At 37.6% G+C, this 17,675-nt stretch overlaps 1 protein-coding gene across 1 annotated transcript in view; it reads right to left on the bottom strand.

The window, feature by feature from the left end:
• Positions 1-17,675, bottom strand: part of LOC128604279 (neurexin-2-like) — a 302,809-nt gene that overhangs the window by 234,449 nt on the left and 50,685 nt on the right. Inside the window, exons 9-10 of the mRNA XM_053619289.1 lie at positions 11,104-11,277; positions 6,954-7,073 (exon numbers count right to left, since the gene is read on the bottom strand). Of these exons, the coding sequence (XP_053475264.1) occupies positions 6,954-7,073; positions 11,104-11,277 (294 nt within the window). The remainder of the gene's footprint in view (positions 1-6,953; positions 7,074-11,103; positions 11,278-17,675) is intronic.

Below are 17,675 nucleotides of genomic sequence, written 5' to 3'. Positions count from 1 at the left end.
TTGACGCAATTCAATAGAGAGTCCATTTTACTTGCGTTTGTCCTTGAAGAAAAAACCTTCACAGATTGATTTAGTTCAATCAGAGTCCATTTTCCGAATGGCCTGATCTTCTGTGTGTATGATTTCCAGCTGGTCAAATGGCATTAGTAGCTCTGGCTGGATCAATGGCACTGTCCCTCCGTGATCATTTAGATAAGCTAGGAAAATGGATATGGACGATAGCCATAACCATCTAAAGCTTTTTTTTGGGGGGGGGGTGTGGGGGGTGGGGGGGGTGGGGGTTAAAATTTAATAAAGGAGATGAGCCAAACATACAATTTTCCATAGACAGAAAAAAAAAAAAAAACTTGAGGGAGCATTTGACAGCCTTCTTGGGTTGCAAATGAACTAAACTTCCCATAATTATTGCAATGTAATCAACTTTTTTATTTTATTTTTATAAATAGAATCCTTAATTATTTATTATATGAATGATGAACAATACTTACCGTGAGCTGTAAACATAGCAGACGAATGCTTGGTCAGCTTATCCTTCAAGCCATGGGCACACTTTTTGTTTCCAGGAGAACACATCAAATTAACAAAAACATTGACGTTATTTTATTAATCCGAAAAGTCCACATAGCGAATTAAACAACATGGAAAAAGTCCTTAACATCTCGCATACGCAGTACGATTCCTGACTTTGATTTAGTATTTCATTCAAATTATGGGCATGAGTAAATGTCAGAGCATGGTATTAAAAAAAAACTCTAATTCACTAGGATGTGCTGGATCAAGTGCTAAATTAAATTAATACAAGTACAATTACGACTACAATAAGAGTACCTTTCCTAGCATAACGCACTCAGAGATCCAAAGACTCAGAGCTGTTATCTTGGCAAAGGGAGGTAGCACAAAGTATTGATTAAAGGGTGCCAATAATTGTTGCACACCTATATTTAACAAAGATTTTTTGGATAAAACGTGTTTTCTTTGCGATTGTTCGATATCCATGAGAGCGGAGTATTTTTGTGAATTTGTACACACAGTACTGTGCAAGTACACTTGCCAAAGTCGCTCAGATCCTTACGCTTGCCCATTTTTCCTGCTTCCACCACATCGACTTTGAGAACTGACTGTTCACTTGCTGCCTAATAAATATATCCCACCCCTTGACCGGTGCCATTGTAACGAGATAATCAATGCTATTCACGTCATTGTCTGTAGTTTTTATGCTTATGGCTAATCAGTAATGAGTGATAAATAAGAATTAGATTTAAGAACTAGATTTAGATTGTTCGAAGGAATACAATTTCTCAGTTTGGCAGGTTTAAGGATACCATGATGGAGAAGTACGGGAACCATTTGCCAAAAAAAAAAGAAAAAAAAAAGTCCAATATCTTCCATGCGGAGCTGCTTTTATCACGCCATAAAAAAATCGACTGGAGTGCTTGCATACACATATATAAAGAGAGGAGGGAAAAAAAAACCAGACACAGGGCGCTGCTAATGGAATGCTTTAAACCACGATTTATAAACCATCAACAACACAATTTACCCTCCCAGTACTGGCCAGCAAAGTGGTGCTGCGTGTAATTGCTTTCCTCCTCATGTTTTCTTGATTTCTTCCTTTCACTCATTTCTCTTTTTCCATTGTTCCTGTCCTTCTCTCTCTCCATTTCTCTCTAGCTTTTAGTGCAGAATAAACCGGCCTTCGCCGATAACAGCTGGAGGAGTCAGCGGAGCAGAAGCAATTACTTGCGACATTAATTGCTCTTTAAGACACGCTACGCTTAAGGAGCAATCGGTTTAATAATTTTCAAAAGAGGATTCGGGCCTGTGGCTACAGAGCGCCAGAGGGAGCGGTCACTGCCGGCTGTGGCATCCTGGGAAGTGGTTATTGCAACATGATAGCCCAGTGATGTTGACTCCTCAGAGATACGATGAAAGGAGTCATAAACGAACATGCTGCTGGTATCGAAAACACATTATCATGCAAATTGAAGGCAGCAACATGAAAGTGATCCGCAAATCAGAAGGAATGCTGGAACGACCGGTTATTCAAGTAGCTGTCCCATTATTATTGGATGGCCAGCTACCGAGATATGCTAACTGGCTACAAGCAAATAAGCAACTGAATTCGTCAAGATTTGCAAAGCTTGAGTTGAAAAGATGGGCATAACTTTGAAAATTATCTGTATTTGTATCTGCTTAGTGCTCGAGATAGCTACAGTTGAGGTCATAAGATTACATACGCCTTGCAGAAACTGCAAAATGTTACTAATTTTAAATAATAATTGGATCATAAAAATTGCATTTTGTTGTTTATTTAGTTCTGCCCTGAATAAGCTAATTATTTCCCATAACAGATGTTCACATATAGTCCACAAGACACAATAATAACCGAATTTACACAAATGAACCAGTTCAAAAGTTTACACACGCTTGATTATTAATACCGTGTGTCGTTACCTGAATGATCGACTGTTTTTATGTTTTGTGAGAGTTCTTCATGAGTCCCTTGTTTGTCCTGAGCAGTTAAACTGCCCAATGTTCTTCAGAAAAATCCTCCAGGTCCTGCACATTCTTTACTTTTCCAGCATCTTCTGCATATTTGATGCCTTTCCAGCAGGGGCTATATGATGTTGAGATCAATCTTTTCACTCTGAGGGACTCATACACGACTATTACATAAGGTGCAAACGTTCACTGATGCTCAACACGATAGATCAAGAGCCCGGGGGGGGGGGGGGGGGGTGTAAACTTTTGAACAGGATGATCGGTGTACATTGTTATCATTTGAAAGATCTATTTTCTTTTCCATTTAGTTCTGCCCTTCAGAAGCTACATAAGATATTTACATGTTTCCCAGAAGACAAAAACAATAAATAATACCCTGTGGAACGTTCTAGAAAGCTTTCTATCTTCTATGTGTCAAAGTAAGCTACCTAGCTATCTTTCAAAAGTTATTTTTATTTGATTATTTTATTGTTTAACACGGACAATAACAGGTACCTGATAGTACGTGACCCGATTTACGCTAGTGTTTGGGTTTGTTAGGTTGGTATGATTTTCCCGGTACAATTTTCATTTAATAATGATAAAGAGCAATGAAAAACATGTACACGCGTACAAGTTTTTTAAAACGTTTATTTTTCAGGATCCCAGCAGAGATCGCTGGCCTGCAGTCGAACTTGGCGACGTGTATCTGGAGTGACAGCTCTATAAATAAATTAAAAATACTGTGTGTGTGTGTATGAGGATGATGATGTAGTGTTAAGGGGCGGAGTCCTGAAATTTGTCAACACAAAGAACCAGGGTTCTATCTCTGCAATACAACTAGTCTATACCGTGCCTTGCATAAGTATTCACCCCCCTTTGAAATTTTCCACATTTTGTTACAACCTAGAGCTGAAAATGACTTCATTTAGATGATCAGAAGTCACCCTGGTGTATTGAGATGTGTATTGATTAAAAAAAAAAAAAAAAAAAACACAATCAGAAAACAGTGTTCAAAAGGTTTTGTTGGACAAAAGCACGGGAAATTGAAATCCTAAGAACAGGATTTCCTGAAATGTTTTTTTTTTCCTAAATCAGGACTTGATCTCTCATGTGAGATGCTTTTTTTTTTTTTTTTTTTTTTTTTTTTTTAAAATAAAGTGAGACTGGTTAGAGGATATAACATTAAACGGATAAAAACGCACAATTATATGAGCACAATTCTTGGCTAAATTTCTGCGGTGTACAGTGTGTGTGTGGGGGGGGGGGGGGTATAAGAATTCGAAGCGTCAACATTCTTTTTTTTTTTCAGTAAATATATTTCCAATGAGGCTATTCACATGAAATTCTCACCAGACATCAGTATTAACTCAAGAAATCCGTAAATATAAAGAATCCACAACATTAAAGTCCATAAATAAAGTTATGTGTAATAAAGTGGAACCAATTTGCTCAAATGTACGACCCTCTAGTCTTAAACACACAGGCAGGCCATCGTAAAAAATCTGTCTCGTTCACCATGGCTGTCTGAGCTCATCAGCTTTCGTTAAGGAGAACATCCCGAACATTCTCATGGTACGACCTCAAGAAGGAAGCGCTAAATCTGGGACTGAAAAGACGAGTGTGCACACCGCTAATGTGTCTGGGTCTCTGCCTTGACAAAAAGTGTTGAAACAGAGACAGAAGCAAACAGCAGTGAGATATGAACAGAATAAAAGAGGTGTGTGTGTGTGTGTGTGTGTGTGTGTGTGTGTGTTTATTGAAATGGAGAGACAGAGACTTGGATGGATCTGCAGTCATTGTGTTGTTATGCATGAGAGCACTACCGCAGAGCTACACTTTTATTTCAACACACACACACACACACACACACACACACACACACACACACAAAGCTCTGCCTGACCACGTCCTTCCTGACACCTCGGGGAAGACAGAGATGAACAAAGGGACAGATGAAATTGAAAAAGCACAGAAAGACGAAGAGGATCGAATGTGACATTACGAGAGAACGGGGGACAAAACCAGACAGAGCGTGAAGTGATAGAGGATAGAGGAAGAGATAAAAAACACGAAGGGATGAATAGCAATACTGATTCTTATTTAAAGTCGTTTCTGGGGTGTGTACTGTGTGTGTGTGTGTGTGTGTGTGTGTGTGTGTGTGTGTGTATGTGGGGGTGGGGTCACACTTTTACACGACTCTGCATGTGTCTCCATGTGCGTGTGTGTGTGTGTGTGTGTGTGTGTGTGTGTGTGTGTGTGAGTGTGTAATTTATTTGCAGATGAGCTTGTGTCTCACACTGTGGCAAAGCAAATTGACACGTCGCTCATAGCAGACTGTTGCCGAATAATAATATTATAGCTGGTATGTGTGTGGGTGTGTGTTTGTGTGTTTGTGTGTGTGTGTGTGTGTGTGAGGATGATGATGTGGTGTTAAGGGGCGGAGTCCTAAAATTTGTCAACACAAAGGACCAGGCTTCTATCTCTGCAATACAACTAGTCTATACCGTGCCTTGCATAAGTATTCACCCCCCTTGAAATTTTCCACATTTTGTTACAACCTAGAGCTGAAAATGGCTTCATTTAGATGATCAGAAGTCACCCTGGTGTAAACGACGGATATTGAGATGTGTATTGATGAAAAAAATATATAAAAATAAAGGTTTTCAGAAGGTTTTGTTAGACAAAAGCATTGGAAATTGAAATCCTAAGTATAGTATTTCCTCAATCTCATTTGAGATTTTCCAAAAATCTCATTTGAGAATTTTTTTTTTTTTTTTGTAGGCAAAAAATCTGGTAGAAATCCTCACCATTAACATCAGTAGAAGAGCAAACACATACATACAGTCATTTTAAACCATGCACAGATGAGGAAACCAGAGAGAAACCAGCAAGTATGTTCACAATTCTATTCCAGTCTGCAATTTTAATCTCGATTACTGGAATCCGAATAGCTTCCACGTGTTCATGTTCAGTATTACTGAACGGCTAAGTCAATAGTTCCATTTGGAACCGAGCGTAAACGACTCGGTCGCTTTTCAGAGGTGAACAAATCATAAATACATTATGTAAAAGCTCCAGTGTGAGGCCTATGCTAAAAAGTGCTAACGAAATGAACTAGCTGGCTGGTTAAGTGCGTTCATACACACCAAAGGAAACAAACATCATCAAGCAGATTAGCCTTTGATAATCTCTAGGCGATCTAACAAACCAGACATGCGTGTCCTGGATGCCTGGACTACTGATTTGTCCACCCCTACCATAGCTTCCCATAGTTAACATGCAGTTTTCTCTCTGATTTATGTTTAATAGTAATTTCATGCCTTTCTAAGTATTATTCACAAATCTCTGCTCATTACTATGCTTGACACAATAACCCTCAGTTGTAGTTGTACTGCTAGGCTAAGCAAAACTTAGAAGGCACGCTAATATAAAAAAAAATACAAATAAAAAAAGGCTTCCACAGGTTCAGCACTAGCGCAGACTGAATAATAATTGCCCTCATCTACCTTGCGAAAAGAATAGCTGGACATTGAGAGCTAGCTATCTTACACATCTTAACAGAAATCCCTTCTCTAATAGACAAAGTCACACAACTATAATTGGGGAGGGTGTGTATGTGTGTCCAGGCTTTCAATTATCTCTAGATTAAGTCTGGCATACCAGAAGGGAGACGCCTAAGATCCAATTAATCATCAGAATAAATCAGCCGGTTAAACGACGTTAAGGAATTAGCAACAAAATTCCCACCGCACAGTGGCTCGATAGAATTATCAAGCCGAAGTGAGGCGATAGTCTTAGGTTGACTTTCCTCTAACTCTTTTTAAGGACTTTCCAGAGCAGCTCAGCAGGTAGCGGGCGCAAAGCGAGTTCAAGTCAGTTCGCCATTACTGATTACCTAAGCCCAGGTAGCAGTGAGCACTTCAAACACAGCCTTATAGCTCTTCCTACAAACCTTTCATCTGTCTTTTACCCCTTCTCTTTACTGCACTCTCGCCCTCCTGTGGGTTTTAGCTCGTGCCTCGCTGTAGTGATGCCTAAATGCACAGAATGGAGTCTGGGTAAAGGCCGGAGTGCTCATGAAAGCCCGGTGTGGCATCCTTTAATAATGACATCAGATGTGATGTATATCTTTTGGAATTTGTAAACATGTGATCATGTTTCTGAGCTGAAGAAAGAAGAAAAAAAAGAAAAAAAACAACAACCAGTGCCACTTCAGTATGTCTGCCTGGATCAGAAAATCCATTGATGCTAGTTTCTTTTATCTTCTAAGTCTGACTACTCGACAAGAGGAGAAAACCAGGCGATGTGACGGTGACAAAGCTGAATCCTGACATCCACGTGGCAAGGGCAGCCAACAAAACCAAAACGCACTCTACAGATAACTCTACAAATCTACCCTGACTCCATAACCAAACTGACCAAACGCCAGCAGCTGACCAGCAGAGTGAGAAAGGAAATGGAAAACTCACGATCGCTGCAGTACGAGCCCCCATAGGACGTCATGCTACAGTCGCACGAGAAGCCCTCCCACTGCTGCAGACACACCCCCTGATTATGGCAGGAGTCCTCCGTGCAGGTGGTGCTGGGTCCTTCACACAAAAACGCACATACAAATGTTAATATGTTAGCAATCAACCGACATGTACACAAATAAAAGTTACAACTTATACAACACATGACCTAGTTGCGATGTCAACTTGACAATTGTAAACATTACAAATGCTATTCTTACAGGCGTACCGATCATAAAGGCTACTTTGGTCATCTTTTATGTTAAGTTGACATACCACCTACGTCACATGACATAGTTGCTATGTCAACTTGACAATTGACATAAATCATTGTAAACATTACAAATGCTTATTCCTACAATCGTAACGGTCATAAAGGCTACGTTGGTCATCTTTTATGATAAGTTGACCTACCACCTACGTCACATGACATAGTTGCTATGTCAACTTGACAACTGACATAAACCATTGTAAACATTACAAATGCTTATTCCTACAGGCGTACCTGTCATAAAGGCTACTTTGGTCATCTTTTATGTTAAGTTGACATACCACCTACGTCACATGACATAGTTGCTATGTCAACTTGATGTCAACTGATAAATAAAGGGGTTAAGATATGTAAGTATGGTTCACGTGCATGCTTTTTCCTCACTGGAAAGGACTACAGTATAAAGCCATCTAATGAAATAACTAGGGTAACTAGGTGTAAGTAATGTTTAAGTAACTAGGGGATGTAAATATACTGTACAGCAAAGCATCCACTAAATATCGCAGCAGATTTAAACACTTTAGAATGCATTCATTTATTGAAATCAAAGCAGGAACTGCCTGAAGCATACTGGTAATACTAACAACGAGCTGACTCACTTCACGAAAAAGTCATTTATCTCCACAGAAAAACACTTTATTTTTGCCCCGTAATGGGATGGGTGCTCAAATGAGACATTTAATTTGATCGGTAAAATATTCTACAAGCATGACGAGCTCATCAATCATATGCTAATCAGTTAAACACAGAATGTTGATTTACACATAGTTACAGATTGGGGTGTGTCTTGTCATAGACATGAATAGATGCCGCATTGGCCGCTTTGGCTCGTTGCTGCAATAAGTCAATGTGTCTGCCATATTGATCCAGGCAAGACTGCTCTATAAACAAATACAAGTAAACGGGGGGAGCTGCGTTTTTTTTTTTTAATGTTTAGAAAAAGCACAATAACGTTTATATTTCTCTAATGATTTCATTGATTTATGATCTACGTGGAGTACAAAAAAAAAAAAAAGAAGTTCTGTCTCCAGTTACTTAGAATCTCGATAGTTAGATTTGGAAAATTATTCATTGTGATAAGGATTTGTGAAAACTCACGCTTGGTTAATAAATGCTGAGATGTCCCTAATGTAAAATAACTGAACGTACATGAAATGTGCATAACGTTTTTTTCATTGTGGAAATGGATTTTTCTGTCTTCAAGCCCATTTTTTTTTTTTTTTTTTTTAGCTTTTCCTGTGCTCCAGGTCAGAATTCTGTTAACAAAGCGCGTTCACTTTGAAATATCATTTATCGGTAGATCCGATATTACAAAACCGATATCCAATTATGGAAAAATGCATAAATACCGGGAAACATATCTGTAAAAACGATTATCGGTCGATCTCTATTTATAACCACTTACTCCAACAATTTTCAGTCATCATAAAGATTATTTTGTCAATGTTGATGTCAAGTGAAGTGACATAAGGTGAGGTTATCACAGTTGGCAACGCTTGTCACTAATTCTCACTACATCATAAACATACATAATCCCTTAATAACAACTGATATAAACCTACATTTATAATCTCTAATTCCACCAGATCTCAGCTGTCATAAAGACTGCTTTTGTAAATATTCATGTCAACTTGACATAACACCCAAGACATGACATGACACCTGGATTTACAGCTCAGTGGATTTCTGGTATGTCAGAGCTACATAATGGCAATAAAGCTTATACTTTGGAAAAATGTCAAAGCTGAAACTTCCAAATATCCTGAACTTGACACTTGCTCATGGTGGTAACATTGACGTGTCATATTTATGCTTATAAGGTTGCTATGAATACTTATCGCAATGCCACTTCGATAAAACGTATATATTTTATTCAGCTTTTACTAAGAATGTTCATGAATGTCCGTAGCTAATTCGGGACACTGTCTTGACATGGCTATGTTTATTTTCTCTGACACATTTTACTATGTATAGATCTTTTCTGAACAACATATTCCACTGTTATAACACTGTAATGACAGTTATGTATATATTTTCTCTGACCCTAAGCCAGTGTGAGTTTGGGATTTATATTTAGACACATCACATCGTCACCGTTTTTGTGATAACAACATACAAGAAGTACAATGAGCTAGAAAGTCAGTTCTTATGACACTCTAATGTAGCCTTGAAAGGGTCATAACACGAAAAACAGCACAACCAATGTTTAGATATTTGATCAATTTGACACCAGAAATGACATCTTTATCTTTATGAGAAGATCAGCCTTTTAAAAATATTTATCGAGGTTTATGTCAGTTGTCAGAAAGGCCTTATGTAGGCTTTATAAGCCTTATCTAAACATGCAAAACAAGAGAGAGAGAGAGAGAGAGAGAGAGAGAGATGCTGTATCTTATCTTACACATATCTATAACACATCTAGCTGTATTCGAAGACAGAACATCTGTTGCATCCTGATTTTTTTCTACTATATTAATTTTTCTCTCTCTCCCTCTCTCTCTCTCTCTCCTACCAGTGATGTTTCGCAGAGACAAAGCACTGCATGGTTTATCGTTTTTGTGATTAGGATTTTAGATCATCTAGACGCTATTTGATGTCACTGTAATTGCGGCATTTAACCACCAGATACAATCAGGTAATAAAGTCCAATGATATAATTGTAAGACGTTTGTGAAACTTTTAGACAAGAGTCCGATAACGGTCAAAACAAAAAAGCAATAACGCTTTCCATTTTAAAAAGGCTGTACGAGTGAAGCTTAAGTACTCGATCTGCATTTAATACTCTCCGAAACAGAAATTACACGCTTGCTTTTGGGAAGATATGTAAGGTAATCAGGTTGTTTTGATAGAGGTAGACAGAGGTAAAGCCGAAACACGATCTACGGCTCCGTGGGGAAATCACAGTACAGCACAGCAGATTAGAGCTTGTGTGCCATACAAATAAATAAATAAATAAATACATTAAAAAAAATAAATCCAGCCTAGGCTGAGTTTACAGTTACAAATAAAGTCTAAGCACAAAGCTGATATGTTTGTCTAGAATATTGCTGGCCGGGTCTATTATCAAACGCCACGGGATTGGGGCAAACGTTGGAGGGAGTGATGACTTTTAGCTGAGGTAAGGGCATTCTAGATGAGCTGTTACCATTACGCTTATAAAATAATGGTTGCCCTTTTACAGTTATTGTGTGCCTCTAAAGTTTTTTTTTTTTTAAGTTCATAGAGGCCATTTTTGTGTAGTTTGGCGCTTTTTGCTGACACATGGGTCTTTGAGGACAAACAAATACCACATCATATAACCAGTTCTGTATGTGTATGAGGTTTTTTGCTTTATTGCAGTTGCTGAAAAATCAGCTACGAAGGTCAGCAAAAGTGGAACATGATACAATTAGGACTTACTGCATGTGTATTATGAAGACATGAATGTGCCCGTCCATTTTATTTCGATGTTCATGAGTGAAAAAAAGCGACTTATAACCAAAACAAGTAGATTGATACATTCAGACGATCAATCTTTATTTTATTTTTTTTTTACTCATAGTTGCTTGATGGAAAAACAGGTTCAGGATGCTGTGGATTAGGGGTGTAATGCAATGCAATACCCAAAGGTTAACAGTCTTGTATTAGTGTAAATTAATGTCTTGTTTTATGCTTATCTCAGCATTTCAACTTTGCTAATTAGACTTCCAGGCACACACAATGCGTCGACCTGCCTGGAGGGCTAGCTACTGAATTTATCAATTGTCCAACCCTGATGTTATATCCAAATGTCTCCTTGTTTTAAAAAGAACAACCTCGTCAGCATGTGAATTAAAAGAGATTAAAGACGTCACTGACCGTCGCATCCTCTGTCCACCTGGCCCACCCTGTGGAGGGCGTCTGCAATCAGGTCTGGCAGCCTCCCGTTCAGGTCCACGGACGCCAGGCAGCCCTGGTAGCCGTCCCGGGATGCAATCAGCTTGGGCAGACTGTTATACATCGTCTTCCCCACACCACCTATATACAGCTCTCCTAAAGGAAGAGATGGAGAGAAAGGGAATGATTATTGATACAGTAAAGTAAAAAGAACAAACGTGAACATGTATCAATGTACAGTGCAGGATTGTTACAAAGTCCTCAGAACTAAAGGTAGAATAACAGACAGGACGTAGAAAGTATTCGGGGGGGGGGGGGGGGGGGGGGGGCTGGGGTACATGACACACACTTAAGCATTTCACAACAACTAACATTAGCCTATGTAAATATTAGTAAAGGCATACTGAGATAAGTATTAACTGTGATAAAGACCGCATTCGTCAATGCTGAATGTTGAAGTTGACTTAAAACCTATGTCAAATGACATAACACTGTGTTATGATACTTTCCAAGCAGACTTGTGTTAGAACTGACTCTTTTTTTTTTTTTACTGCATGTCTAGTATAAGAGTCATATAATAGTGATGTGGCGTGTCAAATATTAAAACACAGTCAGAGAATAAATACACAAAGGTGTCGTAAAGGTGTCATAGGATTGCCACAACATTACAGTAATATACATAACTCTGTAAACAAGGTGTTATGTCTTATAAGCAGACTGCAGAAACATTTGACTTAGGGCTCTAGAGAGAATATATATATATATATATATATATATATATATATATATATATATATATATATATATATATATATATTTGTTGTTACAGTGTAATGACTACCACTGTTAAAACTTTCATGTTATAAGTGTTATAACAGTATCATTAGTTTTATAACAGTATAAAAACAGCATCATTAATATAAACTCGTGCTGTATAACACTATAATCTCCACTATGTCGTGTTATACAGCAGATTTTCATGGTGTTTGATGTTTCCACCAAGTGCCAAGAACAGAAGACACTGCAGCTTTCACTTATCCTCACTTGGCAAGCTTTGTCACATCATGCCCATTAAGTCAGTTGTCTTAACTTTCTAACATACATTATGTCAAAAATCTTATTTCATGCATGGTGTTATTCCAACTCGACGATGAGAATGTCTATGAACACATCTGGTCGTGTTATAATGCATTCATTATGCAGTAGACATATTGTTATATTTATGAATGAAAATGCATTACACATTATAGCTGTCTTTATGATACATTATGATTTAGCAACAAGATGCATTATAAGTAGCGTTCGTAACACGTTATATTGCTTTTCCTTCGTGCATGGTGAGAAGACATAATGGTGATATAATTGGTTATAAGCACTACTTATAAAATATTTCTTTGACAGTTTATAAATACATTATAAACAATGCTACGAACTGTAATGCCTTTTTAGAAGTAACTTTTTAGAAATATAACACATTATGAATGTAAGCAAGTATTTATACATATGGCCTTTATAGAAAGAGTTTATAAGGCTTTGTAAATGTATATGGGCATTCACGTTAGTTGTTATGAATGGCTTATGTAGCACTCGTAGCCCTGTTGAGTAAAGTGTTACTGAAAATTCAGAATAGCAGCTTCAAGGGCAACTGGAAAAAAATGTATTTGGAGCAAGTAAGCGAAAATAAAAATAACTAGATCAATTTCGAGAAAGAGAGAAGTCTTAATAGTGAATGGAATCAGAACGGTCATGGATTTTATGATTTAACACAAGTCCTGAGTTGCAGTGAGTGCAAGGATGTGTGGAGGTTTGAAAGGGGGGGGGGGGAACCCATTCAAACTGATCCAAAACATTCAAACTGCAGCATGCGGTCTTATAGACTGGGTGGAAGATGAAGACTTGTGGGAAATAAAAAAGGAGCATTATGCTGTAGTGTAGAGTGACAGGGTTGGGTTCACTGTAGTGACAAACAGACGCTAAGGTAAGTATGGTGTGGCGACTGTAGCTAATGTCTATAATGTTTAAAACGACAAATATGAATAACTTTACTGTCATTGTACAAGTCAAGTACAGAGAGATTCAGTGCATATATCTATTCATCCATCCAGTTTCCGCACTGTTTATCCTACACAGGGTTGTGGGGAGCCTGGAGCCGATCCCAGAGGCACAAGGCAGGGGACTCCCTGGACGGGGTGCCAACCCATCGCAGGGCACAATCGCACACACACTCCCACACAGGCAGGCAGGGAGGCAGGATTCGAACTCCCAATCCTGGAGATGCTCATTCTCAGTTCGAATTTCAGTTGCCTACTACTTGTATTGTTCTCCGCTTGATATATCGCTTTGCTTGTATTTCCTCATTTGTAAGTTGCTTTGGATAAAAAACTAACATGCTAACATGCAAGTTTCATCATTTCAGAAATTTGCCATCCTACAGCAGTACCTCTAGTATCTCTAACGTGTTTGGTAACAGTACATTAGTCATATGATGTCTGCTTGGATTTGCGCCAAAAGGTTTTATGCTTATTTGCAGTGTTTAAAACACAAAGCATGGAAAATTACATTGTTCACTGTAAACCTAAAAATCAGCCTAACTGTGTGTTGTTTTGTTTCTTTTATGTACTGCAACTGTTCAGTTTGTGTCGGCTAAAACCTCTGTCGTTTTTTTTCCCCCTCAGCTAAACCCAAACTGAAACGAACTATAACCAAATAATCAACGTGACTATTATTAACAAAATACTAAAACACCAAGACCAAAACTAAATTCCAATTAACTGTCAAAATGAATAATGTCAAATTATGAATATATTTCCTATTTGTTCCTGTATTTCAGTAGAATTCATTTATTATTAAATTTATTATTATTATTATTATTATTATTATTATTATTTCTGTCGCTGCTGCTGTTGTTATCAATTATTATAATGATTTGTTGCTGTGAAATTGCAGCTCACTTCTCCATCTCAGCCTCAAATAGTCTATTAGTGTATGGATTAAAAGGGCCTGTTCATCTCATTACTCGCCCCCTCCAATTTGTGTGATTGCTGATCTCTCGGACTCTCACTTTCTCTCTAAAGGACAGTACACTGGACTGCCCACTTAAGCTAACAGCCTCTAATTAACTCACAAGCAAGTGCCATCAGTTTTCCATAACAGAACAAAAAAAAAAAAAAAAGGAAAAAAAAATCACAAACTCACTTCTTTCCAGTGTGTGTGTCTATTTTCCATATAGTCTCAAGACAACTAGTTGTTTCAGCACCACTGACATTCACTGATTGACGGAACATACAGTACGTACATCAGGATTGTCTTAAACACTTACTTAGCACATTTACTACTATACCTATACACTATGATGCGTTATAACACTGTTATATATAGATAACTAAATTGTAATACTAGAGCCTGTGTTATAATGCATTAGGACATTAATGTTTACAAAGCTTGAACAGATATGAGCAGATATTATAATATTCTATGACATCTGTCACTATGAAGTCTGATGCATGTAACTGTAAGTAATTATTAGCAATGATTGATTTCTGCTAGGCCATGTGTACGGAGCCGCGGGGGCGGGGCTTAAATCATGGTAAATCCTCTTTCCATGCACTACATAGTGCATTTCTAAAATTTATGAAAGGCTTATTTAGATTTGCGAAAGAACAGAGGTTTTAAGCAGTGTTGTCTTTACATGGAAATGAAAACAACGGCCATCGATTTTCATTTCGAGTTGACTGAGAGATTGTCTTACTGTACTGTACAAAAAACCTGTTGCATAAGGTACACAAAGTGCTTTATAAGCGTGTTGGAAATGTAAATTTGATTAACACTGCAATTCGAGGGCATTAAAATCGGTCCATCGGTCTGGCATATGAGCTTCGTAAAGAAGAAGCTGTGCTGAAATGGGCCTGAGAATGTAGATACCGTAAGTACAGCTCATAAAAAGGTAAGATGGCAGGTGGAGACACTTTTTTTGCCTCTCGGACCGAGACTGAATGCACAGTCCATCTGTATTAAAATGGTTACGGAAGCTCATTTCAATGCAGCTTCTTATTCATGAATGCCAGGTTGAATGCTTTTAATGTCGTGCTAATCAAATTCACATTTATAATATGCTTGTGAAGCACTATGTGTCCCTTATACAACCCTCTCAACTTTCTCAAAGGAGCTAATACACTTGTAAGATATGGATAAAAAACACAGTAGTTAACTCACAATGATAATGGGTGGTTGTGTAAACATGAAGTTACATAAAAACCACAGATATTATGGTTTTGACATATGGATTTTACGCCATTCACGTCACTTAATGCTCTACGCCAAACTCAAAATTCTTCCCAGGCCACATCATCTAATGCTCTTCATTTTGTATTATTATCTGCTCTACACATTAACATTAATAACCTAAGCTCTAGAAGTAGAATAGAAAATATTTATGGGGTGAAAACAAAATTGCTAACAGAAGCCTATTCAACATTGTTTGTCATATGTGCTGTAAACCATAACCATCAGTTTGATCGTAGTGGTGAGGCTCTGGATGACGAACAGTCCGAGATTAGACTTGTCACTCTGAACAGATGGATATATCACCTTATGCTGTCGAAGTTTCTCAACCTAGAGACAGAAAGCAGGCTTTTAAAATCCGCTGTCCTTCCATCACCTTTCCATCTTCAGTCGCATGGGATGTTTTTATCGACTGCCCCCGCAGTACGCATTTAGGATTGACAAACGTCTTGGGAGGGAACGTGCCAATCTCTTTCTTGATTTCTCATTCCTGTTGAAATGTAACTTCCCTGAGAATTTCCTGAAGACTGCGGAACAATCCCCAAATGTCTCTTTAATAAAAAGAAAGCAGCCTCGGCACTGTATCGGTGCTGTATTTTGACAAAAAGAGATGATGAACTTTGTTCAACTCTTTTGGAACTTTTAAATGAAACTGCATGATCGATCCCTGAACTCAGCATCATAACAGAGATTCTGCTATAAAACCTTTTTTTTTTGTTTGTTTGTTTGGCTCTTTCTTTTTTTTTTGTTAGACGTAGAAATGAATCGATCAGGTCGAGACAAGATATGAAGAGGAAAAAGGAAATGACTGCTGGACCTCTGTGTATCTGTGAATATTCCTTTACAGGGTTCCAGCTATGGTGCTCTCATAAGAGCATTTATCTTAGAGCGTTGAACAGAATTATTCATATAAAGTGGGGAAATGAAAGCCCTGAAGAGCGCTAATCAATTTATGGATTAGGTTTTCGTGAGCCAACATGCAAATGGAGTCATATCAACTTCTTCCTCTTCTTCTGCTTCTTATTATTATTACTCCAATTATCATCATTATTAGTAGTAGTATTATCCTTCTCCTTCTTCTTCTTCTCTTCTTCTTATTATTATTATCCTACTTCTTCTTCTTATTATTATTATTATTATTAGTAGTAGTAGTAGTATTTTCATTGCTATTATCATTATTAATGTATTATTATTATCCTTCTTCTTCTTCTTCTTCTTCTTATTATTAGTAGTAGTATTTCCATTATTATTATTATTATTATTATTATTATTATTATTGTTGTTGTTGCTGTTGTTGTTGTTCTTATTATTCTTAATAATAATAATAATAATAATAATAATAATAATAATTATTATTATTATTATTATTATTATTATTATTATTATTATCATTATTTATTACTATTATTATTTTTTATCTCAGCAGCTCATGTGGTGCTTTTTCACTCATTCCAACAAATCATAACACATTTTCAGCAGCCAATTCAAAATTAGGATCACAGAGCAAGCGCTTATCAAGGTTACACTGGCATCTTCTAAGAAAGATGTTATTTTTACACATCCCAGACTAGTCAAATGCTTAGTTCTGCATATTTGTGAAAGAAATTCTAGACATAAATGGTTGATGCAAAAATAAATAAATAAATAAATGAATAAATAAAACGTTGGGTATACCACACGCTCAATAATAAAGACCAGACAATGCATTTTATGAGTTGAAATCTAACTATTCTTTTTGATCGATACCTCTGGAACACACACAAACACACACACACACCTACACACACCAGGCGGGACCTCTGATCAATAGCCATTCTACAGAATCTAGCAGGTCGATGCCTTGCCAATTTGCCATTTTTGTGGCGTGCACAGACCAACCCCACAGTTGGTTAAGATCATCAATAAGCTTCTGCGTCATCAGCTGCAAGCAATCCCACCCCGGAAGGCTTTGTATTCACTAACACTTTACTGAAATGCATTGCTCATAGGGCTACATGAAACCTACATAACCAGTTATGACAAGTGACATAAACCCACATGCAATAGACATTTATAAAGGATCGTTCCCACAGGCAAGCTGAAAACGTTTTCACTACAAACACTTCCAATCACTGCTTTGTACTTAAAGGCAATATTCATTGGACTACATAAAACCTATGTAGCCTTTAATGACAAGTGACATAAACCCACATAGACATTTATAAAGGCTCATTCCCATGGTCAGCAGCTGAAAACATTTCCACTCCAGACACACTTCCAATCACTGCTTTACA

This window comes from Ictalurus furcatus, chromosome 29, assembly GCF_023375685.1.
Source record: "Ictalurus furcatus strain D&B chromosome 29, Billie_1.0, whole genome shotgun sequence".
NCBI lineage: Eukaryota > Metazoa > Chordata > Actinopteri > Siluriformes > Ictaluridae > Ictalurus > Ictalurus furcatus.
The sequence above is the reverse complement of the archived record's forward strand: the minus strand, read 5'-3'. Positions and strand labels throughout refer to the sequence as shown.